The sequence below is a fragment of the Apteryx rowi genome, unplaced genomic scaffold (genome assembly GCF_003343035.1).
Source record: "Apteryx rowi isolate R43461 unplaced genomic scaffold, aptRow1 scaffold_6, whole genome shotgun sequence".
Taxonomy (NCBI): Eukaryota; Metazoa; Chordata; class Aves; order Apterygiformes; family Apterygidae; genus Apteryx; species Apteryx rowi.
The window spans coordinates 3,981,290-4,008,287 of NW_020450871.1; the positions used below are offsets into that span (position 1 = coordinate 3,981,290).

The 26,998-nt window shown below is 40.8% G+C and overlaps 1 protein-coding gene across 1 annotated transcript in view; it reads left to right on the forward strand.

The window, feature by feature from the left end:
- Window positions 1-26,998, forward strand: part of MAD1L1 (mitotic arrest deficient 1 like 1) — a 375,918-nt gene that overhangs the window by 114,510 nt on the left and 234,410 nt on the right. Inside the window, exon 12 of the mRNA XM_026083221.1 lies at window positions 173-317. Coding sequence (XP_025939006.1) covers window positions 173-317 — 145 coding nt within the window. The remainder of the gene's footprint in view (window positions 1-172; window positions 318-26,998) is intronic.

Sequence of the window (26,998 nt, forward strand, 5' to 3'; positions counted from 1 at the left end):
AGCCGATAATGAGACTGCAGTTACTCGGGTACCAGTGGCGCAGCCATATAGATGAAATGGCCTGAACCCACTGTTCTGGCGTTGGTTGTGCTGCTGCTTCTCCTCTCAAGTGTTTCTGGTTTGTCTAAGAGGCAGTGGTTGCAATTTCACAGGCCTCTCTTGTCTTTCTTAGTGCCAGAATACTGGAGAAGGCCCGGCAGCAGCTACAGGAGGAAATAATACGGGTTCAGAGCCAGCTGCTGGATGAGAAGAAGAAGCGTGAGCAACATGAAGCCCTGGTCAGGCGACTGCAGAAGCGCGTGCTGCTGCTCACCAAGGTGAGTTCCTCGATAGCATTGGGGAAAGCATGTGTCTCTCTCCTTTTGTCACAGCCCTTATTAGTTGTTCTTTGTTCACTTCGGCAGCAGACGCTGCAAAGTTGTTCTGTGGTCTTTGCATAGCACTGCCGCAACAGTGACATGACACTTGTCTTCAGAGCTGCTTTAGAAAAAATGTCCTAGGACATCATAAGGCTTTGCTAGCATGCGCCCTATTTCGGCTCCTCCTGTGTTGGTGATATGAGACTTAGTCTCATGCTTGACATTTGTGCGAGGGCAGAGAATTGAATCCATTCACCAGAGTGTTTTGAGCCACTGAGGGGAATTTATAATGGCTCTGACTGCCTCATCTCCTTTCCTGAAGAGAAGGAAACGGCTGCACCTTGTCAACTCTTCCTGTGGAAAAACAATTTACAGAGAGTAAGAGAATCGCCCTCCTCTCACACTGAAAGTCTGTTAGAATGTAATGGTAGGCACTAGACCAGTAAATTGAAAATACATTTGAGGATTCTCTCTATAGGACATTTCAAAGAATTCTGCATTATCCTATATCAGATATGTTTCCATGATGAAATTCTATACAATAATTCAAAAAAAAAAGTCTGTAGAGCATTGAAAAGTTTATATTCAATTCTGAGAGCATCCTTTTCCCAAAGGGAACAGTAATTCTCTCTAGTCAGAATAATACGTACTTCACCTTCCAAAAGTACTCCTCGCAAAACTTCACTCATCTGAGCCATCTCCCTGACACAAGAGCTGCTCACGTAAGTAAGTTTGTGTATGTACGTGTGCTCAGAGTCGAATAAGTGAGAGGTTAGGGTGAGAGAGGCAGGAAGGGGAAGACCAGGGATTGTATGTTGTAGCTCAGCACAGGGAAGCTGGGCACATCACAGTAGACAGGGAGGAAGAAGCTGATATGGCTTTCCTAGACAAATGACTTGTTTGGCTCAAGTACCTGGCCAGAGTAACTCTTGCTGACATGATGGGAATATCTGAGCAAGAGGAAAAGGAGCTGTTTTCTTGCTAGTGTTTTAGGCTTTAATTTTCAGCGCTGTCTAAAGCATTTTGTTTGCACCCGGTTCTGCGTAATTCTGTGTCAGTATTGAGCCAACGACTCTGATGTATGGTGTGCTAAGCAGGTCTTCTTGAAGCATGAAATAGCTGTTGTCAAGAGGGTATTATTTCAGATCTTCTGGCTGCAGATTTTGGTGCCAGGAAGGGTTATGTAAGTGAGAAGGAGAAAAGTGCCGTCACTTTTCTCAATGCACTGAGGCAGGCACTGCCTTCTGAACGGGTGGCCCAAACCCTCTCCTTGGAAGCAGAAAATGAAAATATTCTCCTCAGTCTTACCCCAAGCAAGCAGCTAGCCCTCCATACTGTCCTAGTTTGGTACTGTCATGGTTGGACGCGGCACAGCACCTGATTAAAAATCATGCCTTGCATAACCGTCTCAGCTATCTAATGTTGTTCTAGGCAGTTTGGCCCTGAAGGAAGCTTCTCAGAAGGCTTCTAAAATATTCCCTTTGTTAACTTATTTCCAGTCCTCAGCAGAACCATGTTTGTCATAGAACACAAAATGTCATTACTTTTCCTTAACTACTAGACAAAAAGACTRCAGTACTCTGTCATGTGGTGGATTGTGCTCTAATTTATATAAAAGATAAAAACCTTGATTTGTTTACTATCCTGTTCATCCACCCCCCAGTAGAGGAATAGAGGAAAACTTTGAAATATCCTTCATGAGACCAAAGCAAATAAACTTGTGTTTTAACATTGTAAGTTTTCAGTGTGCTGTATAATTTCTCATCTGACCTGTTTTAACGGAATAAAGACTTAGCTGTTCTCTGAAAAATTATATTTTATCTAAGGAGTGCTAGGGGTCCTTTGTGAAGAAGTTCATGTATTATGGTACTTGGGTATTCTATCCTTGGCACTGTTTCTCCCACTGGTTGCTCTTCTCATGCGAAATCAGAAGAAGGAATTTCAATTAATTAAAAAAGTATGATATTATGATTTAAAATGAGATTGAGCAAATATATTGCCTGTTAAAAATAATTATTTTACATTGAAAGCATATCACCTAGAATGGTATTTAATCATCTAATTAGTGGCATCAGTAGTAGACTGTGCTTCCGTCTATGTAATCTGAGAATGGAAAAGATGAGCTCTCTCTATTGAATCTTTGTGTCTTGTTAAATAGCACTGTGAAAATCTAATTTGGGGGAGACTTCTATATGATTGAATCCCTATTGCTTCTGATAGCGATTGTTGTATTTGTCCATATTTGACCCTCTTGTAGGGCAATGAATCTGTTCCCTTATGCTAAGCAAATAAGGACTGAAAGACATCAGACAAGTTTAACAGTGAAAGTTTAATGCAGTGACAACTATCCTTTCTTTGGGATCAAATTGTAACCTGGAAGTCTCAAATCTTGAATGTGCCTTAAAAAAAAGGGGTTGGAAAGGATGAGCTGTTCTTCATTTGATAACAGCATTTAAGTAATAAAAATACGCCTTCTTGCTCTCCAGGAATGCCCAAGAGGTACCTGCTTTGCTGATCTGATTTCTTCTCAGCTGTCCTTTGTGGCTCTTGAATTCTTTCTCAAGCTTCAAGCAATATTTTTTGGCTTTCACAGATTGCCTATCTCACTTGTTTAGTCTTGTTCATTCTCTATATGTCACAGCCTCTCAGTCTTACTTGGTTGTTCTTGTATTTCCATTTCAGTGCTCTTCTCCCTCCATTGCTTGGTTCCTCGCCTCATTTGCTTCTTTTGAGCTTTCTTGACCTTACTTGGGCCTTTCCAGTTACCTTAATAATTGGAATTAGCAGAGTTGTCAGTCTAAGATACTTCTATGAATCACTGTAAATGTCTTCCCTGGCAGGCTTAAAGAACAAGCATTCTTCAGTCTTTGACATGCTGTGGTCGCTGCTAGTGCAGTGGTCCACCCCAATTAATTCCACCTCTGACAATGGACTGGGATGGGAGCTGTATCCTGGTGGCTATTGCTGTTGACAAACTGCTCTTTAGAACCTGTTAGTTAATCACTTTCTGCTGTATGTCCTTGTAAATCAGAGCAGTACTTCTCATTTTTTGATATGCATGCTTTCAATGAAATATGAAGACTAGATGTGGACACCCTGGAGGTTTTCAGACATTGATGGCTCTCTCCTGGAGTGTCACTCCATTCACTGATGGTGATGAAAAAGAAATTAATGTTTGAAGGGATGTGTTCCTTTACTTTTGTGTGTCAGAATTCCACTCTGGGTTCTGCTGCCTGTTGTGGGGTCTTTTTGCTTTGGCTTTGCTCAGAATCTTTCATCTTTGCTCTATTACCCAAGGTACTTCCAATACAACACTAGTGGGAGATATCTGAAATTCTGGGGAGTGACCTAGTCTCCATCTTCCATGTCCTTTTTTCTGTTTGATTTACTGCTATATTGGCTTTGAATGCTATGTTTACTTACACAGTTTTGTATTTGATTTTTGTGTTGTCCTTAAGCTCGTATTTCTCTTTTCTGAGAGCTTTGCACAGAACTCATGGTCTTTGTTTATGAAACAGGCTTATTAAAAGAAAAGTCACTTCTACTACTGAGTGACTAAAATTGGAATCTTTTTTGTGATTTCTTATGACATGTAGGTGTTGCAAAATGAAAAGCCCTTTCTGAAAAACCTTTTCTGAATGCAAGCAGCAGATTGAGTCAGTATTTAATGAAAACAAAGCTCTGGTCTATTTGTTTCTGGAGGGCAGCTTTGCAGGGGGCACAAATGGACAGTCTGCAGTAGAACCGAGGCTGGAGAAAAGCAGTAAAGGCACACTTTGCGGTTCCCAAACCCTTCTGCTGTGGTGGATCAAAACCTGGTTTGCACGGATCTTCCTACCATGATCACCCTCTCCTCTCTTCTCAGTATTTTACCCATTCGTGAAACATCCCTTAGCTCTGTTGTTTGCTTGGAGCCTATCAACCCCTTCATCTGCATTCGTGCAGTTCAGTGATTCCTTAGGGCTGTTATTTCTTCTGTGCGCAAAGCTGGGTGGTCATAACTGCATGAAGTTGCAGAGTGAGTAACAGCAACCCATAGCATGTGCTGCGGGTTTGCCCGGAGCACAAGCGCCCTGCTTGTTCGCAGCTGCTGTGTGATCCTTCAGGGGGCTCTTGTGTTTTTGCATATACAAGAACTCTGAATGTGAAGCACAGTTTCAGTTACTTCTTGTAACTTATTCTAAATGATTGCAATTTGCTTCTCAAATTGTAGACTTTGTGAATGTAGACTGTCCTAATTGCATCGCTTGCTCTCATAGAAGGCATAGCACAACAAACGAATTAATCTGATTGTACTGAATTTTGTTGTTTTGCTTTGTTTATCTCCTATCTGTCCATTTGTCTGCCTTTGGGTACTTCGCTACCAAGAGAAAAGGCTGTAAAAATCCATTTTCCTTCTGGAGTATTCAACCAGATCATGTGATCTGATAGTAAATCTGTTTCTATTGAGACATAATTCAGGCCATCACCATAAAAGTTAGGGATTAAATAAGTACTGATTAACCAACTCCAGCTGACTGTTCATACCACATGTTCCTGGAGATAGCCTCATAAGAATCAGTGTGAACTATGTAAGCGACTTCCAGAGCCTGCAATGGCAGAGATGCATCCGAAATGGCGCTAGGTAATTAAACTGTTCATTAAGCATGGCAGATGCAGAGTTCATGACTTGATTTGCCATCTGCTTTGTTTTGTAATCAGTAAAGATTTAAAATATTGCTGTTGCTTTTTCTGTCATGTTGGGCCCTGCATTATGTTTTTCTGTACAAGACTGAAATGTTCCAAGGAGGTAGATTTTAAAGTACAGGGAAAGATCTTAATATTCTGGGAGGTCAGGTGAAGGAGGTGAATTAACCCTTTTTCTGAGATATGTACAAATTTATCCTTAAATATTGCACTCAACAGGGCATTCAATGGAAATAAAAATGGCCAGTCTGGCAACAGATGCCTTGCTACAGACCTTCTTTCAGGTCTTCCACTTTGTGTTCAGCATCCAGGTAGGACAGACTGGCTTTGGGGCAGGACTGAGCTGCTCCTCTGTCTTCTGGCTAGTATCAAATGCTCTTTCCTGCCTATTAAGAAATGATGCTTCCTCCCTTCAATTCACTTCGTGACTCCTTGTGTATCATTTAAGCAGTGTCGTTTCTTATGCATCACCAGCTGTGCTGCCGCTTTACGCGTGATTTTTATCTGCTGTCAGCCCGACCCTTGCCATTCCCTTCCCTCTGCTGCCCGCGGCTCCCCTTTATAGGTTTTTACAAACCTGTGGAATCTGTGTTCCTTTTTATGCCAACATATAAATACATTTTAAAACAATTCCACTGCTCCCTCTTCTGTGATTCAGCAAGGCAAATTTTGGAGGGTGAGGTAATACCTATTAGATCATCTTGTATACTTTAAAGAAAGAGAGGCACTTTCAGACAGAGAAGCCCTTCTTTGTGCCTGAAAGAGCCTCAGGAGCCTTCTCGATTGAGAACGGTTCCCTTTAATTTTAACCTGATTATGTTAATCAGTTCAATAATTTGAGAGAAAAGCTGGTTGGTAGTTATGGGCAGAGGAGGATGATAGCAAGGGAAGAGATAAGATCATTAACTGCTGGGGGACAGAGTGAAAGAGGTAATTACTGCCTGTGGAGTACCAGGGGTTGTGAATGGGGGTAGCACGTGAGGAAAATTCAAATACACAGTAAAGCTTGTGTCTCTGCTGAATCATAATTTTTAGTATCTGGTAGCATCATGAATTTTAATTCCCATACTCCTCTTCTGAAGGTGTTTTGTAGGGTTTTTCTTTTTTCTTTTTCTTTCCTTTTTTTGAGGATTAGGACTAACAGGTCAGCAATGAAGTAGATGTTTTTGTGAAAAATCTCCTCCCGCTGCTAGCTGGGTGTTATATTGATCGTGAGTTCAGGCTAGTGTATAGTGAGTATTTGGCTTTGCATTCATAGTTTACCTAAGAAGGTCTGGGGCACTGGATAAAGCATACTGAATTTTGTGGAGAGCAAATGGGATCCAGGGGTTTTGAAGATTCTGCTGCTGGAGACCTTTTCCGTTGAGGCTGAGGAAATTTCAAGTTTTGTGTTAGTTTTTCTGCCTTAGTCTGTTCAGTGCATGTTGATCTCAGATAGCCTGGTGTCTGTGTGAGGTGAGATAGAGGTGGTTCAAGGAAAGAGTTCTTGGAAGACGTCTTTTAACAGAATCAGAGTTGTCTATTATCCTTGCTGAGATAGTCTGTAGTTTAGGATTATTTTAGTCCCACCTCTGTCTGGTTTAATTGCTATCTGGCCATGGGGCCTTGAAGACTGTACAAATGCTGTCTCTGAAAAGAGGCAGACTGTGGTTGTGATCGTTTATGCAGAGTAGAAAATTCATTGAACAGAAAATCCTGCTCTTTGTTTTGATAACTTTCCCTGGTCTTTATCCAGATGTTCCCAGGCAGGGAGCACCTTAGGGACTTGGGCAAGCGACTTGTACAAGCCATGGACCTCTTCTGTGCTTGAAGGAGCGATGTCAAGCCTGGAGACCTTAGCTTCTGTCCCATTGGGCTGTAGTAAGGATTCCAGCCCCTGCAAGAGGATTTGCCAGCAAAGGTGGCAAAAAGCTACTAAGCCAAGAGTTACTAGTAGAGCAAGGAAGCTGCTGAGAATAGAATCCACATTTCTGCCTTCCAGGTACTTATTAGGTCATGTTTTGCTCTTAATTCCCTTAACCAGCTTTTGGAGCTCTGGCAGCTGGCTCCCAAATGCATCAGGGTTGGAGGTGATGTGCTCTGCTGCTCTCTACTGGCAGTGGATTTTCTACAAGAGACTCTTCAAGTATTCACTCTAACATCTGTCTTTCTTTCTGTTTTTTGTTTTGTTTTGTTATTAAATGTCTGGCCCTGGTCTACTTCACCTTTCTTAATTATCTTGCTGCCTGCATTGTATGGCCCTTTAAACTGTCATGGCCTCTTCCATGTGTAACAGCTTTCTAGGATCTATTCACCTGCTTCCAAATCGCTCTCTAGATCTCAGAGTTTGAGAGCAATTCTTCTGCCTTTTGGAGAAAAATCTCTGCCCTCTAATTTGGCTGATTCTGCATTTTATTTACTTGTAATTGAATGATCTGGCTCTAGAGGAATCTAGTCTTCAAAAAGTTGCTACCGAAAATGCAAATCAACAGATCTGTTTTATCAGCTTGACCCATTGTCTTGATTGAGTTACGCAAATCACTCTGGTCTGCAGCTGTGGAAACAAAGTGGGGTTGGTTACTTCACCCTGTTTATCTCACAAACTAGGCAACGTTTCATGAAATAGTGTCATCTGCAGTGTCTGTGCTGTCCCTTCTGTAATTTGCTGATCAGAATTCCACAATACCCTAATTGCAATTTTAGTAGAGTTTTACTCAGTGACTAACTTTGTGCTGATTTGTACTTGATGCTTCATTATATTCATTGCAAGATCTTACTTGGATGCTTGACATTTAAATATACTGTGTTTGGAATGTGTTATTTATTTTGAAACCTTTATTAAGCAACTGCCGTCTAGGGGCTTAATTGTTACTGATAGCTAAGAGTATAATTACCTCAGTAAAATATCACGACTATATTAAGCAAATGGAAATTGTCTTCCAGAATGGAGTGAACACAAAGTGAAATAGGCTGTTCCATGAGATCTGCTAATATCATTTGGTAATACAATTGCAGAAATTCTGTATAGAAAGTAAATAAGAAGAGCTGAAATTGGTGCGTTTGGAGAAGAGGTTATCTGTAGCAGTTTTGAAGCAGTATACAAAAACCATTTGGAAGAAGGAGGCATCTTGAAACCCAAACGGAAAATATTGCCATGCGTCAAGTTAGGTTTGCAGATTTCTGAAAGACAGGAGAAATTCCTGTTTTGTGATGTGGGCTCCCAGACAAGTGCATACTTTTCTCTTGCTTGGTTTTCTTTTTTAACGTAAGCTCCTGACTTTGCTTGATTTCTGTCATATGTTTACCATTCACCTTTTCACTCAGTGCAGAAAGTAGCAGGATTGTTGAGTTCTCAAATTCTTATTCTGCTCCAAAATGCCTTTCTGAAGCCTAAGAGATCCCCTTAGTTTCTGAGTTTTCTGTCCGCATTGAGGTCTGTGTTGAAGGAATCTCCAGCCCCACAATGACGATGAGCTTGTTCACCGACTGTGAGCACTACAGGTGTTGGAAACGCGGTCTGCCCCTCGCCTTGTTGTTTTCTGTTGGATCCCCTCTAATGATAGCATTTGTTCTTGATCTGCTGTTCCCCTAATTCTTCAGAGCTAGTGGATTAATTTTCCCTTTCACTGTCTTTGGATAGTCTACCTCTTTCTGTACCTATATAGGTACCTATAGGGCTTGTGCCGTAGAGAGACATGGAGATGGCATGGTTTGTTAGAGCAGAGCGCAGTCACCTAAGGGCTTTTGACCTGGCAGGAGTGAACATACCTTCCCGCAGACAGCCTGGGAGCGGCAGATGAAGTGACACAGAGGTCTCGCTTTCCTTTCACTTTTGGGAGCATGAACGAAAGAACTCATAAAAAAATTATTTTAGCAATTGCTTTGGAGTCAGTTCCCTGCCATTCTTTCTCTTGCCTTTTTATGTTTCTACTCAGCCTTGTAATTATAAAAGTCTAGAATTCATTGCTATCTTTGTATCAGATGCTTTTGCAGTGGAGGCAGAAGGACAGCCTTTGTACTTTTATTGATGTTATATCTGACGTAATTTCTATTTAGGCAAGGTGTATAAATTTTTTTTAATTTTATCACAGTTCAGAATATGCAGTAAAATTGAAAGTTGTGTGTTATTTTATGAGATATTTTTGTATGGCTATAGAAATACTTTTTTTTTTTTTTCCAGGATAGTGAATGGATTCTGCTTTCTCCTTCCAGCACTAAATATTAATGTTCAGTGCTAAGAGGTTAGATTATGAAAATTAGAAATATACCCATAAAAGAATGTATTTGACTTTCAGTTCTCATATTTCTGTGGGAGAAAGGACTGTGTGACTTCTAAAGGTAACGTATTCAATAAAAGGAAATTAGGTTAATCCAATGTTATGGCTGAGAATTTAAACTCACCCAAGTCAGGTAATTCAAAATTATAGTTCCCTTGGTGCATGTGCTGTAACGTTTATACCTTAGCTCCTCAGTCCTGGATTATGAAGGATGGTTGAACAGATGTGGAGGAGAAGAAAGCAGGAAGATGGATAGGTGGAGTGAAGGAGTTATTGTTAAGGGAAGTAGGGCAGAACAAACCTTACTTACGTCTAGCGAGCAAGGGAAAGGCTGTCAGCAAGGCGTGGCTCAGGAAGGTAGCTAGACATGGGCTTGGGCAGCATCTAAGGGTAGGGACCTATGATTTATGACCAGCAGGCACTAAAATATTAGCTAGGATAAGCTGCACAAAACAGGAATTTTTGCATTTCTGTGTTCCTAAAATACTTATGGTTCTAAGGCATTAATATCTCTGCCTCTTAGACTGGTGGCATTGCCACAAGAACTGCAGCTTTGAATCTCTGACTTCTCTGTATTTTAATTCTCAGCCATAAAACTGGATTAACTGGGTTTGCTTCAAGTTGAATCACTGTGGATTTTTTTAAAGGATGGGAGAGGGAGATAATTAAGTAATTGCACAGTAGCTTGTTTCAACATGGGATGTGAGCCTCTGGTAAGAACAGCTGCACTCCTCAGACACCAGTCAGTCGGAGCATCCTTTTGAATGAAGACCCAAAATCTCTGTGAAACCAAAGGACTTTCTGGTGAATTAAGGAATTTTGGATTGCTCCTGGCACAGTATCGTTCAGTACTAACTGTTTTGTTCAACGCATGTTCACAACATCTCAGGTCAAGCGTTGCTTAAATTGATGAATATATTGGAAGTCAAATGAATTTTTCAGAGCATTGTGGAAATGGTCTTTGACCCATGATTTGTTGCACTGAAGAGAAATGAACTGTTTCCAGCTTCATGAGCACATTTATTTAGGTAGTATTTCAGATAGAGACGACAACAACATTATTTAATGAGCTTTGACCTACCTGGCTGCATATATGGACTTGGATGGAGGTAGGTGGGGTCCAGTGCGGCAATGTGCCTGAAGCCCCATGGGCTCAACCTCCATGGGATGAGGCCAAAAACTCATTCCTCTTCTAGAGAGGAGATCCTCATACTCCCTCCATCCTCCTGAGCAGCGGGGGCTCCCTTCCACTCTGCAAAGTAGTTGGAGCAGTCCCTGCTCCCCTGCCCCTTCTTCTGTGCCTCACATTGGAGACATACAGCCTACAGGGAGGCCCAGGGCCTAATCCAGCTGCTGGGTGTTGCTGCTTTCACGGATGGGAGAGCTGCTGGGAAAAACTAATACTGTGTATTAAACACATGTTTAAATTAAAGATAAACATGGATATGAAGTAACATTCCTTTCAGTATGTGCTCTATGCTGTGTGCCTTTGCAGAGCACGTGCAGAATGAATTAGCAATCCAAAAATATGCAGTTCTCAAAACTGATCCTGTATCTGAATGTGTCCTAATTAAACCCCACCCTCTGTGAGATGTATGCTTTTCCTAGTTTTGGAGGCACTAACCTGATATAAACCACAGAAGTTTTCTGTTTCACGTATATAACAGTTGTTCTACTATGTAAATTGCATTTTCAGTTTTACAGATAGGGTAACACTTTTTGGCTTTAAAAAATTAATTTTCAGCTGATAACATATTGCCTTTGGAGACCAGCTTTCTGGGTTGACATTTCTATTAATTACAAAAAAGCAAAGCTGTGTTGGTTTTGTTATTGGGAAATGCCATTTGCAAAGTTATTGGAAAGCTGACCTTGTCAGAAGTATTATTGCATTATCCCTCTGTGAGGGCCACCACAACTGAACGACAAGAAAAAAATACGGAAAGAAAAAAGCAATTTCAGGAAGTATAATGAAATCAAAACAAAATGCCTTTTATCCCCCTCCAATGTGAAGATGTTTATTAAGATAACATTTGTAGGAAGTTGGCGATGGGAAAAAAGTGCTCATGAACCTCTCTAGGTTGTATTTTAAAAATGAAAACCTCTGTGTGAGAGCGAATTTTTGACCTTTTGCATAAAGTGAATGTGAACGAGTGGCAATACTTACTCTGGGGACATCTCTCCCGCTCCCTGTTTTAACCCACTGTAACCTTGACCCATCCTCCTCCTCCCTTAAACCCATTCTGAACATAAACCCTGAGAGCGCTCGGCCAGGGCTGATCAAAGCCCCTTGCAAAAGGCTGCATGGTACCATTTGCTGGAGCACGTTGCTTGGAGGATCTCTCTGCAAGCACTTTCCTTCCTATCTCCAGTTCATTCTGAAATCCTTTAAGCCAAGGCCATTCTCCAGTCCTTTATCTTAAAGTAAAGTAAATCTTAACTCTTGGTATTTTGCTAGAAGCAAATAATAAACAAGTCATCTTTTTTTTTTTTTTTCCTTTCACTCGCGGTTTTGTGCCACTAAGCTTTTAATTTTCTCTGAGCCATTACTTGCCCTCTTTCAAACCCACACTCGGGGAGCAGTGGCAAATCCCACCACAGCATCTGCGACTTCGTTTGCTTTGCCTCGGTGTCCCATACGTGCAGCTTTGCCCAGAAGCTCTCCCGATTGTCTCCTGCGAGTGAACTGCCTGCTTTCCTACTCCTCTAAATAATTCTCTCTACTCCTCAGCAGAAATGTACTGCTTAATTTAATGGCCGTCTCCTCTTTGAATGCGTGAGCTATGACAAGAGACAGTGAATGTCTGATTTTGCTCGTCTCTCTGCTCTCTCCCTGTAGTATAACTGTCACCCAGGTACAGTTCWCAGATATATCAGTGAATTGTTCGCAACGGAGAATGTTCATCACACTTTAGAGGATTTAAATGAAATCTTTTCTACCAAATAAATCATAAAAAAAAAAAGAAAGCATTATTTAGCTCCCCCCCCCCCATTTTATGCTAGCTGACCTGTTTCTTATGTGGTATCTATACACATGAATTTATCATATGTGCTGTTAACCTGAGGCTATGTTTGTAGCCCTTTGCATTCCAGCATGAGCTTTTTGCTTGCATAAAAGAGAATTAAAGAGAAAACTGCTGAAGCTATTGAAAGTACCCTGAAAGGGATGCTGAACAGTTGTAAATAATAGCCAGGCTTATAGTTTAACTCTCTAGAGGCATATGTAACCTGAAGTACTTGAAATGTACGTTCTAAATCTGATTGCCCTCCCTTAGGTAACGCGAGCAAGCYAGAAATTCAGACACAAGGAATAAAATGTGTATGCTTTCCCTGCCTCGCTTTCCTCCCGGCCCTGGCCACGGCTTAGYGCGTGCTGAGGTTCTCAAGGTCCTTCTCCTGTAGCTGTTGGCACATCCTCTGCGACTGAGTCTGTCTCTTTTGAAGTTAGCTTCCTAACGTTAAGAAGAGTTTGGTTCCTCTAAGGAACCAGATAAAGTTGACTTCTCTGAATCTCTCTTCTGCCAAACAAATCCTGACCTTCTGAGGAAGTCTTTTTAAATTTCATATAGGATGTGTTTTGGGTTTTCTTTGTCAGTGTTTGTCCTCACCACTTCATTCTCTGCAGAGGTAATTGGGCTTTTTCAGCTGGTTAGTTTTCCTTAAAGGAGGTGGTGGAGCCAGACTGCGGACTTGTCCCCCCTTATCAGCCAGCGGTGTCAGAGGTAATCTCAAAATGCGCTGCTGGAGGAACTGGATCTCCTAACTGCACCTGAAACATTGAAGTATTTCCAGTTGAATTAACAATAACAGAGGACTAATGACTTATTGTTGACGTCAGCCAGGTAGGTATGGGGTCATACTTTGTCATTACTTTAAGGAGAGCTGACTGTATGTTGAACATTCCTTAGTTGAGTGATTTTATAATACTGCACAGAATCTGCAAGCTACTCTGGTATGGTGGTTCCCAAGGGTCATGGTTGTGCCTCTGTGTGAATAAATAAATATCCAAAGATCTGCATCGCAAGATTTGATTTGTAATTAGCTTGTAAATGTGGTAAAAGAAAAGCTAATCAAATTAAATGTAAATTAGCGAGTTCACATTTTTCATACAAATACAACTTAAGAGAAATGGTATCTTTTCATTTTGCTACGATGTTAAGATGTAACAAGCAAGACTTCTGCTCTCCTCAGGGAAAGCTTTTGGAATTGCTAGATGTATTCACCCAGACCAACAAGTTCTTTTTCCTTGCAACTTTTTCTTCAAGAAGTAGTGATGAGAAACTTGGGGGGAGGGGGGAAATCCTCTTGTTAAGTGTTATCTGTCCTTTCTGTTTTTTGTCTTTGAACTTGGTCTGGAGTTAAATTTGTTATAAATATCTAAATACCAGTGTTTGGTAGAGTTATGAGAACTGCTAATAACTAATTGAGGTTAAATGCCATCTATTTTTGGAATCTGAAGGTCACTGTCACTCGTAATATTTTAGCATTTCTCAGTGGTTAGAGATGCATTTTTCTTTCTTTTGTCTGAGATAGAAAGTACTGTTATCTCAACTATAAGAGAGGATGGGAGACTGAGGAACTCAAATGAAAAGAGCCCAAGTCATACAGAAATTCTGTGGAAGAGCTGTTAAGTCCTAATTTACATCTCTTACTGAGAACACTTGCTCCCTTTGTTTTTTATGGAGTCCCACAACACAGGCTCCAGTTTTCTGTGGCTTTAACATGTGAAAATAACCTTCCTTCCAGTATCAACTCCTTTGCTGCACCACGTGTGAAAGTATATCCCTGACACCGCCTGTGCCACCATATTAACATCAGCGTATCATTGATTTGCTACATCTGCTGAGTCTTGTCATACCCTGGAAGCATCTAGTATCATTAGTACAAGGATCTTATTTTCTCAAGGAATAATGTTGCTGAAGTGTACTTTTATGGAGGTGGTGGTCGGTTTTATACACACAGGCTGGAATCCCTTTGTGCCTCTGTCTGCAGTTCCTGATTGACTAGCTATCTCCATAGGGATGTCATATCCCCAAAGGGTATCCAAATCACATACCTAGGAGGTTATGGGTAGTTTAAAAGCTGCTTGTGTGCACACTGCGTGAAATCTAATATATTTTTCCTCCACTTTGCATTAACTTGTGTTTGCATGTGTTCAGCCTGCTTATCTACCTTTGCTGTTCCCCCATTATTAATTTTTTTTAGGTGCTCCGAAATGCCTCGCTCTTGTCTCTAGACTCTGCTAACATTAACATTTTATGTTGTCAGCACACATCTTGCTATTCACCCCCGTTTTTTCGACTAATAAGTATACTGAATGAAACTCCTGGTTCTAATCCCTAGTGCAGCCTGCCACTAATTGCTTTCCATTGTAAGAAAGAATTGCGTGTTCCCACATTAGCCAGCTTTTACCCTGATAGGTATTTAACTCTCATGTAATGAATAAATCTGAGGGATGCTTGGTCATTTATTTAGACTTTCAAAACCCTGTATTCACTAGTTCACGCTCTCTTGTGAGTTGTCTCAAAGAATTGTAACTAGTTAGGCTTAAATTACTTTAACAAAAGCTTATGCTTATCTATCTCTATTTTATCCATTATACTCACTTAAAAAAGATGCTTTGTAATTCTGAACCTTCTCAACTAATTTTCTTAATGCTCAGGTAAAGCTTACTTACCAATGACTCTAATTTCCCTGAACAGCCTTATCTCCTTTTTCAAAACAGATGGGAGGATGTCTGCTGTCTAAAATTTCCTATATAATAGCTGTTCTTAATGATACATTTCTTTTGTCTGTTAACACTTTTGTTATTTTGGTCTTGGGTGACTCTAGCTTTGAGAGTATTATATCTCTCTATATATTTCTATAATTTTACTGCAGATTAATTTCTTTTAAGAATTTAGTTGCCTCTGTCGCAGTTCTCTGGTTAAAATGCAGCAGAGGAYCTGCGTAACTTGTCTGCAGATTCTGTGTCTTTCTGGGTCACTTTTAGGTTTAGCAGCCACAGGAGGCATTCATGTGCTTCTGATTTCTCATAGACTTGAAGACTGCTCTCTATGTACAGCTGTCCATTTCAGTTCACTTCAATGTTGTATGTTTTGGGGAAAATTTGTCTGCCTTCAAATTAAAATATAAATATTACTGTTGCTGTGGCTTTTACTGAAATTCTCCATTATATTTTACATTTACATGATCTTTCTTTGTTTTACACAAGCATCAAGACTTTGTGTTTTGATGTCTGCCTTGATGATCCTTTTTATGAAACTGATAATGTTAAAACAAATTTCTRTGCACATCAACATCTTATTCTCTTTCTAATTTCAATAAAGACTTTAGATAGATATTCTTGTGAGCTCCTGCATTGCCACTGCCAGTTTCTGACATGGTCATAGGTTCATTTTCTACTCCCTGTACAACTGTCTAACATCTCACGAGATCTCACACTGTTGCAATGAGTAAACGAGTCACTGCACTCGCAGCCAAACGAGTCACTGCACTCGCAGCCAAAGAAAAGTAACTGGATCAGTCGCTCTGCCTCCTGCCCATCCTGCGAGATGAAAGTCAGTCTGCTGCAAGGTGTGCCCGCAGGCAGGATGTAGAACTAGATTATGTTGTTCTTCATGATCAGATCTGGATTTCAGATCTCTAGACCTTATCTGGGATATTGCTCTAGTGGATGTTTTTCCTTGGTTTTTCAAATAAACTGTCCAAGTGATAGTGGTATACTTATTTAAAATGAAACAGGCAGATGGCGGATAAACTGAGAGGTCATAATTTGGGCATTATCTGTGCCATGTATTCTTAGCAGATGACCAGAGTGCAATCTTTTAACTAATCATGGAAAAATAGTTAAACTGTTTTTATGAATTTATTCCAATTTCATCTTTTATTTGTCTCTGTAGCTGCTAAGTGCACCTTTTGTGGTGTTTGTCTCTACKAGAATACATAGACCAGATTAGAATGTGATGCCTCAAAGATGCATGATCCTAATGCATAGTTTAAAGTGAATTAGTGGTTAGTATGTATAGGGACTGTTTTGTGTAAGGTAAATATTATAAGGAACAGCTTCATCTTTAGTAATTTATGTGTCTGTAGAGATTTCCCTCTTACTCTAGCCAGAACCTGTTATGTTTAAGTTCATTTTCTTGAAATTCATGCTTACATATTCATAAAAGCATGCATTTTTCTGAGCATTATAAGTCATCAAGTTTTGATGTTGCCATGCTGGACATTTTCTGTATCTTGTAGCACTGAAATCTGGTATGATGAATGAAATGAAATGCTCGCTCTTGGTAGTACAGCATTAAAAAAAATTGGAAGGAGAGGGAGAACGTGATGACATGGTCTTTATACTTAGTGTGGGTTCAACTGGCAGGAGAACACGAAATGACAGGAATGAGGGAACGAGTTGTTGGACTTGCTGAAGCAGGTCTGGAGACASACTGTTGCTGTATGACAAATTTCTTTGCTTAATGGTACGTCTGAGTTCTGACATGCTGTATTTTCTAGGTCATCTTTTCCTTATTCTTGTCTGTCTTTGTTCTTCGAATCCTCTGAGAATAGAAGACTTGGTGAGATATGGATTTTTATTTACCTTTTGCATTGTTTTAATTTATGTTTGTTAAGACACATCTGTTAACGATGTGGAAATCTAGGCTGGCAATAACAGGGGGGACCTAAGAGCAGCAGTTGGAACCTTCTGCCTTGGACTTTCTCAGTGGATTTTTGGTCTCTCTCCTGGACTTAGTGGTCATATTTCTGCATTATAAAAGCTGGTAATTCACTTTAAAAAGTGTCCCTTCTATTCCTCCCTCTTTTTCAGCCTTTTATATCATCTCATGAGGTAAATTTTTCAAGGTCTTATTTTGCATGGGCTGCGAAGTCTTAGCAAAGAACAACTCTATTAACACCTCTGTCTGTCTGTCTCCCTGTGCCCCCCTGTTCTCCAAGCTGTTCATGTGGATGCCTCTGTGCCGTAGTCAGGACTTTCCTTGATTTACCTGTTGGACTTCAGCTCTCTCAATTCCGCTGTTCCCTCCTACAGCTCAGAAGAAACCCACAGACCGGCAGCTCACTTCTGGGGTGGCAGGTGCTCTTGAGCTGCTCCCTGCCATACCGCAGGGATGTGATTTCTGTTCACCGTTTTGGGGAGTTTTACAGGTCGACTCTCTGTGTAAGCACACGGGGCACAGGGCAGGAACCGGAGGCCTTTCTGGGAGGTTTGTACCAGCTCCCATCACTCAGCAGCATCCTACTTCCAGAGACRGATCTAGCCTGCTGTATGTAAGTTATTTGACAGTGCTGCTGTGCTTCCGAAGACGACGGCACTGCGTCTCCTTCCATTTACCCATAGATTTTTCACCCACCAAAAACTTGTTTGAAATTCCCTGCAATGAAGCGTTTTGAGTAACGCTTGTCACTTGCATTGGAGGAATGATTTCAGCTTGCTCCTTTTTAGTCCGTGCCGTTCTCCTCAATTCGAGGTGCGAGGGCTGGGTGCTGTGTAGCTGTCTCATCAAGCTTGCTAACAATGAAGTTGCTTTGCTCTTCAGCCTTGAGGATTTGGTGTTTCCTGCAAGCTGCGGGAATATTGGGCTCTGGGCATAGCAGTATAGCACCGGGAGCTCCGAGGAGGCTGCCGGATGGGTGTACACACGCGTGTGTGAGTGAGATCTGGCACTCTCACCCAGGAGCGGAGGATGGAGTGGCTGGCTGGTGTGACGAGCACTGTCATCTTGCTTATGGCGGCTCTTTGTTTCCCATCCAGCGTCAGCCTAATGACGGTTCTGATAATGCCAGATGGCAGTCACCAGTCGTCATTTAATGGCAGAAAAATGTCTAAATATTGTCCTCGGAATAGGTTTGTTCGTTCTTTCTCCTCATGCTAGCCTGGCAACGATCAGCAGGCAGCACTTAGGGACCTCCTAAGAAGATCCTGTGTAGAAAACTGTCAGAACAGATTGCTGTATGGATTTTCAGAGGATTAAAGTTAATTAAAGAGCTCTTCCTTGCTTTCATTTCCTCCTATCTGCCAGCTATTTACATGCTAATGTAGGGTCTGCCAGGGAGAATAGGAGAGGTGTCAGCACTGGGCATGTTATCACACATAGAAACAGTAGAAAATAATAAGATGAGGAATATATATATATGTGTGTGTGTGTGTGTAACTTGACAATTGAAAGTCAGTAGCGCTGTAGTTTTTGCATATTTTCAGTAGTGTGTGATCTGACCAAACATAATTCACTCTATTAAAGTTGTATCTTGCACTGCATAATTTAATACTTTACACACTGTAGTATCTTTACATAAGCAATTTTATAAATAATGAGATTTTATGTATTTTTTTTTTAATCTACCTTGTTCTAAATAAGAACTTGTTTTTGGCAGAGCTAATGAACAGTTTCACTAGGAGTGCAAACATGAGGAGGGCATAGATTTTGGTGGGAATTAGTATCTACTTTTGCCTTCTCTTGTAATGATCAAGCAGAGTCGGTACTTGGCTTGTAAGGAAAGTGAGAGGGGATGTAGCAGTTTTCTGCTCCAATTGTATTTTTATTTGCCCATTTCATTTTCACATTATTTCAGAGGATTATTTTTTCAGGTAGTTTTTTGCACTAACTTCCATTTTTACACTTTATTAAAACTACTCCATAACAGATGAAGCAAAATTGATCCCAGGTTAGGTTTCAAGAGGGAGTTTCACGCTTTAGGAAAATGAGAAGCCTTAGTGTTTGCATTTTTAAACAACACTATCAACAGCTGTATTATTGAGTGTAGGTAARGAGGTCTTTCAGTAGCTGAAGGCGGTGCAGGTGGTTGGAGGGTACTGAAGGTAATTAAGCTTCTGAGGACCAAGGGCAGTCAAAGACAGATTTGTTTCCTGCAGCATTTTTCCAACGTGCAAGTGAAATACAAAGTGACTGACTTAGCAAAACAAAATGTGCTCTTATGATGGACTAACATTGAGGCCAGAATCCCTTTGTTTCATGTGACCTTTGTGGTACATCTCTTTGGCATTAGCCTTTTTCTTCACTTAGGTCTTCTGTGTTTTTCTTAGCGTTTTCCGAAACATGATGGTCTTACTCTAATATGTCAGATGGCTGGTCTTTGGCCTTGAAAAACAATGTGACATTTTGTGAAAGAATTAAAGACGAGGGAGAGGGAAATACCTTTATGAGAGCTAGTTTGGGGAAGCAAGAGTCCATCCACACTGCGAAGTCGCAAGCGGTTCTTTGCATGCTCAGGAATTCTTAATGCAGTTTTCTAAACAGATGCTGTGGAGGGGATGTTAGATGCTCTGGGATTTTGGTGTTTGAGGTTTTTTTTTCTTGCACTTGATATTCCAAATACTTTCCTGAGCTAGCCTGGTGGGGCTGAACGAGATGAAATGCTACCATGTAGCAGACCTAAGGCTGAATTTCTCCCTGATGTAGTTCTGCCAATGTCATCTGAACGACGCCGGGGAAAATGTTGTCCCTGGTGTCTCGATGTTGCTAAAGGCTTGTTACCCAGGCCTGTAGAGGTCTGAATAATTCAGAGAGCAGCATGTTATACTAGCTTTTGTATTGTGGAGGAAACCAATATTGTTTCAGTATCTCCACTGAGTAAATCCTATTGCTGAGTGCAGTTGGGGAATGTGGTATAACTGCCAGCAGCAAAGGCAGCGAGAGATCGGGAACTGCTGGAGATGGGGAACATGTATGTGATCATCAAAAAGAAAGAAGCAACAAGTGGAATAGATATGCTGTGCTGTCTCTGCCTGGGCTTCCTGTCCCTGGGAAGGACCAAAACTCCCTTCAGAAGCTCTAGCAAATGGAAGTGAGAACCTATGCTTATTTAAAAAAAAAAAAAAAAAAAAGGTAATTTCTAAAGCTCATCTCTCTTACACAGACTTTTGATTTTTACATGCACAATATTGGTTTTAGGGAAGTATGAAAACGTTTAACAAAAGCAGAGAACTGTTCTCAAGCTTTTCTTAGCGGTGATATATATATGTGTGTGTGTGTGTGTTTGTACATTGTGTATATATATATGTACACATGCATACACCTACACTTTTATTTCCTTTCTTCTGTGTTGTACTTCATATGAAGGAGGCTTTTACTCTATATATCGTGTAGTATTCTTCAACTTTATCTTGCCACATGCCCAAAGGAAATTTTTTTGCTGTGTTGGTGTTTGTATAAAGAGGTCCAGACCTTTTCTGCTAACCAATGGTCTCTTTATTTAGTCAAAACAGCTGGTCGGTTTTAAGAAGGTGTTGGAGTCACATCATGCAGTAGATTGTGTTAAGAAATAACTCGGTTTGGGGCTACTGTTAGGACGGGAGCAATGGTAGCCCCTTGGGGTAGGTCTAGTCACCAGGAGTGAAGGACCCCCCCTAAATTTGTCAGGTCGCACAAGCACCTGACTCCAGGCTTTCCAGGCAGGGATTAGGAGCTTCTGTGCTGTAGTTAGTTGGGACAGGGGATGTTTTCAAAAAATGAAAGCAGTTTCCTGGGTGGCTTCAAGGAGAACGTGGGGAGAAAAGTATAATGGAAATTTTGGCCTTTGACCAAGACCTTTCAAAGTGTTTGTAGTAACCAATCTTAGATATCTTAAAAGATGCTGTTTTCCAGAAAGCACTGAACACGCAGCGTCTGAGACAGATCCCTTTAGGTGTCTTATGTTAATTACCTAAAATTTTACTACTTGTATCTTTTGCATATTCCACCTGCCACAGCCCGGGGGATTGTCAGAGAGGATGGATACTGTGGAGAAACATCAAAAGGGAGAGCAACCACATCCATCTGCTCTAGATGGGAGAGGAGGGGAACTTTTCAAATCCGACAATGTAACATAAAAACCAAACAGTTCTTTTTATTTATATGCATTAAAGCAGACCACCTTCCTGAGGTCTAAGCTCATACCAAGGCTCAGATTTCAGTCATGTCTAGTGTAGCCTTATTTTTTTTTAAATGAAGTTAAATCTTTTATCAATCTAATGACATTTTTCTGTGACACATCTGAGAGATTTTACTGGAATTAAAAAGCAAGAGTATGCAAAAAAAGAGAGAAAAATCAGAAACCTAACTGAGAAAACTTCAACTAAACACCTGCAGTTGTTTAATAGATTATGTGCATTTTCAGTGGTGACTGGTAGTTAAGGTTGAACACTCTTACCATAGGCAATGTGATTTATTCATGAAGAATTGAAAAAGGAAAAACATTTTTCAGATATTGCATGCATATTCTATTGCTACTTTTTGTAATAGACCCTTTCTGAAGCCTATAAATATACGGATCTGTGAGATATTTAGTTGTAATGCAATAGTTCTTTTACCACTGGGAGGAGAACATAAATCCTTTTTGAGAACTAAAATTCTCATGTGCCTCTATAAGTCTGATTTGTGGGTCACAAGTCCTTCATTCTGCATCTTTTCCTTCAGATTTTCTGGTTCTTGGTGATGTATGTGGATATTGAGAACAGAAGATGGTTTTAAGGATACGATGAAAGGAGGAGTTGCAGATACCAAGAAAAGAGATTTTCTGTCTGCGCTTGGCTTTCATTTTGGTTAAAATTTTAGCTTAGTTTGATTTCTGGAACTTAAGTAGAACAAACAGGGCAGCATGGGAGGGACTTCTAATATGGAAATTGGATTTTTGGTTTTTTAATTTCTGTGTCCCCCTTAAGACAGTCAGCAAAGGGGCAAAACCTAAAGCAATAAACAGCATGAATGATTTGGGAAAAGCGTGGTGCCTATATGCTAACATCTGTTGATGACCTATGCACAGAAAAGGATGGCTTTCCAAAGTCAAAGAATTAGCGTTTCCCAATGATGCATGTTAAAATAACTGTGGAGATACAAGGTGAATCCTGAAGCTTGAGAGATCTCTCCAGACTTTTTTTTGTTGCATCATTGAAACCTCCATATACTTGCTGAATATATTTGCTGACAATAATAGTATTGTGGTAAAAAGTGATGCAGGGCTCTTTCAGTCTAATATTTATTTTTTAAATCAGCAAATGAAAACCCTGAAGAGGTCCAGTTACGTAAGACAATATTTTCTGAATGGCTCTGATGAGGGAAATGAGAGGTCGTAAGTTCTGTACTTGCCTCGCTGAATGTTGCAGAGAAAGCTCAGCTGCTAAACCACCTCTCCCGTTAATGTATTTTTCTGTCTCCAGTACAAATGACCCCTAGATATGTGAAAGCTCTTAATACATTTTTGAAACTTTTTCTTCCATAATTAACTTCTGATGGAATAAAATGCAAGGCTGCAGGGCTTGTAGATTGTAAGACTTATCAACAGGTTTTGAAAGCAATACGTAGAATTCTCCTTCTGCTATTCATGTAGTTGTGCTTAATTATTTTCAATTAGTTATATGGTCTCAAGTGCAGATATGTAACAAGCTCTGTGTTGTCCCTCAGCAACAGAAACTTTTTTTTAAGCCCTCTTCAGTCAGACCATAGCCAAGCACAGCATTCCTGTTTCCTGGTCGTTTGTCAGGGTTTGTCCCGTGCTAGCCTACAGCCTCCGCGGCATCTACGTTTTTCACCAGTTCAGCTCCCTTCTCCTTCATCTGAGAGACTCATGCTACTAAAGACCCGTGCTCAGTCAATATGCCACCTGTTAGCGTCAGATTAACCTTTCCAGCTCTGTAAAGTTTAAACAAAATCTGCCTGCTCTTCCCACCCTCTTTACCACTTCCAGCCTTCCTGCATCACTGATGCAAAGAGCAGAAGTCTTGGTGACAATGAAGTTCATCTGTGGCATGCCTGGGAGGCACGAGTTTGGACTGTTAATTAATTCCAGTCCTGTGCAATGACTAGTCTGATGACGAGTCACTGTGCAGAAAACTCTTGGTAGAACTTGAAGCAGGCATGCAGAAATATCCTATTTTCAGCTGTACATATTTTTTCCCAGAATTACTTTACCATGGCACTGCACTAAATATGTCTTGTGAGATAAGCTTTAAATCCTACTTGGGCAAAGTTTATTAAAAATTAACATTTGCATGGGGAGTTTAAAAAAAAGAATAGGACCTTCATTAGCTTAACATCACCCAGACTACGACATAATATTGAATTGCCCTCCACTGGTCCAGACCAGGAGAATTCTTACCGCCTGCCAAATCTTGAAGCCCAGAAATAGTCAGCATCAATAACATCCAGTAAGCCACATTACAAATTGCACATCTGTCCCCAGAGGTTGAAGAAAATGAGCCAGCACCAACAGGCTTGAACAGCCTGAAAATTGTTTACTCGTGATACTGGTTGCCACACCTCTTCAAATAAAATGCAAGGTAGATTGTGTTGTGTTACTTAAATCAGGGACTGGTTTGAGTTTGAGATTCCTAGATCTTGACACAAACAAGGAAATTCTTCTCAAGGAAGAAGAAAACGCCCTAGTAGATATCAGAAGATAGGTTGAATTTTATTTTTCAGCAAAATAAATTTTAAAAGACCCTGGGAGCTGTCACCCATAGAGTCTTACTACCTTTTTACGGAGAGTGATAATGGTACTGTTTGCAAGGGATTAGAATGGGAATGAGATGGAACTGGTGGTTGATTCAAATGAAAAAGCAGAACCAGGAAAGGGATGAGATGAGGAAAGGGCAAAAAGGTCAAGCTTAGGAGGATGATCAGTAGAGTCTGCGAGCGCAAGAACACAACTCATGTCCACCCTTTCTTGGTGCAGCTGGGACAGCTGAAAAAGCACCCAGTACAGCTGGTGCTGCTGCCCCTCTGCCTACAGTTTAAGTAGCAGGTCTTTGCTGTTTTGACTTAATTTGACCAAACCGAGTTTAGTCTAGTGGCTAGTAATTTTTGGCAGAGAACGGTAGAGAGAGATGAGCTCCTGTAATGCATCGAAGAGCATAGCTGGCGATAGAAACCAATGTGTTTCTCTTTAGCATAGTTTTGTCTCAAATGGCTTTTTCTTGGTTTTGTCCTAAATTCAGCTCACATTCCTGCGCCCTGCTCTCCATCTTGAATTTAGCAATACTTTCAGTTGTAGCACGGTGGCATTGAGGATATAAAGCAGAGCCCAGACTGCACTTTTGCTTTGCCTGGTTGTGTGTCCACAGCAATACATGAATCAGATTGCTCAACTGCTGACAGTGTGCTGAACGCCACTGAGCTCCTTCTCTGTATCAAGAAGAATAGAGAAATCCTTCCACTGTTCAGTGGGGAAAATTGTGCAATGGCTTAGTTCATAAGGCGTAAAGTCTTGGAATGACTGCTCCGGTAGTTCCAGTGATGTTTGGAAGTGAATGGTCAATGCAGGTATTATAGTTTGATATGACTTTGATGGAAGTTCACACTTGGACCAAGCTAGCCTATGGGCCCATAAATGCTGGTTTAGCTTGGCTGAGGTCACATCCCAGTGAGAGGCAATCTGATGGGCCATGGGTGAAGAAGTTACAGAAATTGGATTAACAAATACAGGAGGGATGAGAAGGATCCATTGTGCATTCCTTAGGGAGCGCATCAATTTTCACAGAAATCCAGGACAGATGAGAAAGGAACACATCCTTCCCCATATTCCTTTCTTGTTGGGGCTGCATGTTACTTGCCAGCACCTTGCAGCATTTAATCTGTTGTGGTTCTCTTAAATGTTTGTCTCTCCCTTGTATTCACCCTCCTGTGGGCTGCAAGACACCAGCGTGTGTCTTTCAGTGTTAATTTGTCCCAGTTCACAGGCATAGCATCATTAGTGGAATACTGCTGCAGCTGTAATTACTGTGGGATTTGTGTGCAGCAGTGTTGTTTCATTGTGGTATACCTACTCTTTAATCTGCTTGGACCATCTGCTTTATTTCTTAACTAAAAGTTGTTGTGTTTTTGCTTTGGAAGAGAGAATCTGTTGCTCCTAATCTTCTCTGTCTAGAGAAACATTGCAGCTAGGATAAATAAAATCCCCCTTTGATAGATTGTGCTCATTTTTGCAAGATTTCTTCCAGTTCATGCCCTGTAAATTTGCTGTGTACAAGTTTTTGCTCTCCTCTGTGGCTTCAAGGACCTTCAGGCCAGAATTTAGGTAGACCCACTCCATAGTCAGGTAACACCTGACCACAGTATGTCTGACAAGTTTGCACAGTGTATACAATTCTGCCGTTGTCTCTGTAGAGAAGATCATCCTAATACAACTGAAACAAGTTACTGGGAGATTATCCTGTAGTAACCATTTAAAATGCCATTTGAGTAAGCACTTTAAGTTGTGTGATAAAGCACTTGGACTTTTATCTGAATGAGAGGCCTCTTGTATCTTTTACTGCTGCTTGCCTGATCAAAAATATTGAACTGTTGGGCTGATCAGGTCAAAGACCTAAGTTTCTCCGTATCTTTCACGTATGCTGTGAGGGTGTCTCCTCCCTTCCAGCCTGTCTCTTCCCAGAGCTTCCCCAGGATCAAATGTGTCAGCTCTTTGTTATGAGCTGATTCCCTAATCTTGAGCAGTCCTTAAACACAACAGTAAATTGTTTAAGTAGGATGTAGCATTGACAATTGTATTCAAGAAGACTTTCTCCCCCCCCCACCCCCAACAACTGGTCCATTAGATGGTGCTTTTGAGAGATATTCTTCAGTGTGGTCAAATTTGAAGGTTTTGGATGCTTTAGAGGCATTAAAATAAGGTTGTAAAATAAGAGCAGTGGGGATCTAGCAGCATGTGTCATTTTCTGATGTTTTGAAAGAATTTATAGCCTAGTTTTAGAGTAAAGTGGGTTTTGTTGTTGTCTTATATGCCTTTTAAAAAATGTTCCTATTGTCAATAAATAAGATGAGGGCTGCAGTGATCTGTGCCTTGAAGAATGTGAAATGAGAAAAATACATTATCTTAGGTCTGTTGACAATTTATTTTTCTTATAACAGGAACATTATTTCTATATGAGTCCAGAAGTTGCTGTAGTCAGTTCTGAGACAATGAAATAGTGGCATCAAATCAGGCAGTGTGCATCTTGTTTTTGTTTAAAAAACACGTTATTTCTCATAAGCTGTTTTGGAGTAGAGTAATCATTCAGAAAATGAAAAGATTCTTTGTCTAGGAGGCTCTTCTGTTTTGTTCTTTAATCTAAGCAGCTGTCTTTCTCCTTCCCCAGGGGAAGTTGTGGAGGGTAAATAACATGGAAATTCATTTGATGATGGAGACATTAGAGGTTGGCATGGACAATTAATTTGTTATTAGACAGAATTAATTTTATTTGATCCTTACGTGTTTCTGTTGCTGCATATAAATTCAGCAGCTTGATGAGCTAGCCTGCAAATGTAGTTCTGTTCAGTCTGCTGAAGGATGGCTTTTTACAGCTGTGAGATCAGGAGTGACGTCTTTCCTCGACGGTGTGTTTAAGTACAGGCTGCAGGGAAATGTTTGCCTTTGTCCTGCTGGAAGTCATCTCTGGGTTTGTGTGATTTAAAACTTCTGCTTTTCTACTGGGTGGCTGATCAGTTTGGCAGTACAGCCGAGCCTCTGCAACAGCGAGTTGCTGTCAAAAGGGCTGGTCCCCGCTTCTTTCTCCCCTTCTCAAACTAAATGCTCCAATCATTTCCCCCCCCCCCCCCCCCCCCCCCCAGAACTGGTATTTGTTAGACCAATGAAGTTCATGAAGCTAAATCAGCAGAAAGCTAACTCTAGAAGAATGTGTGTAGCTTTTTGCTTGTTTACCTCTCTGAACGGGCTCTTTGCAGGATCAGATGAGCTGCGTTGCTCATACAAAGG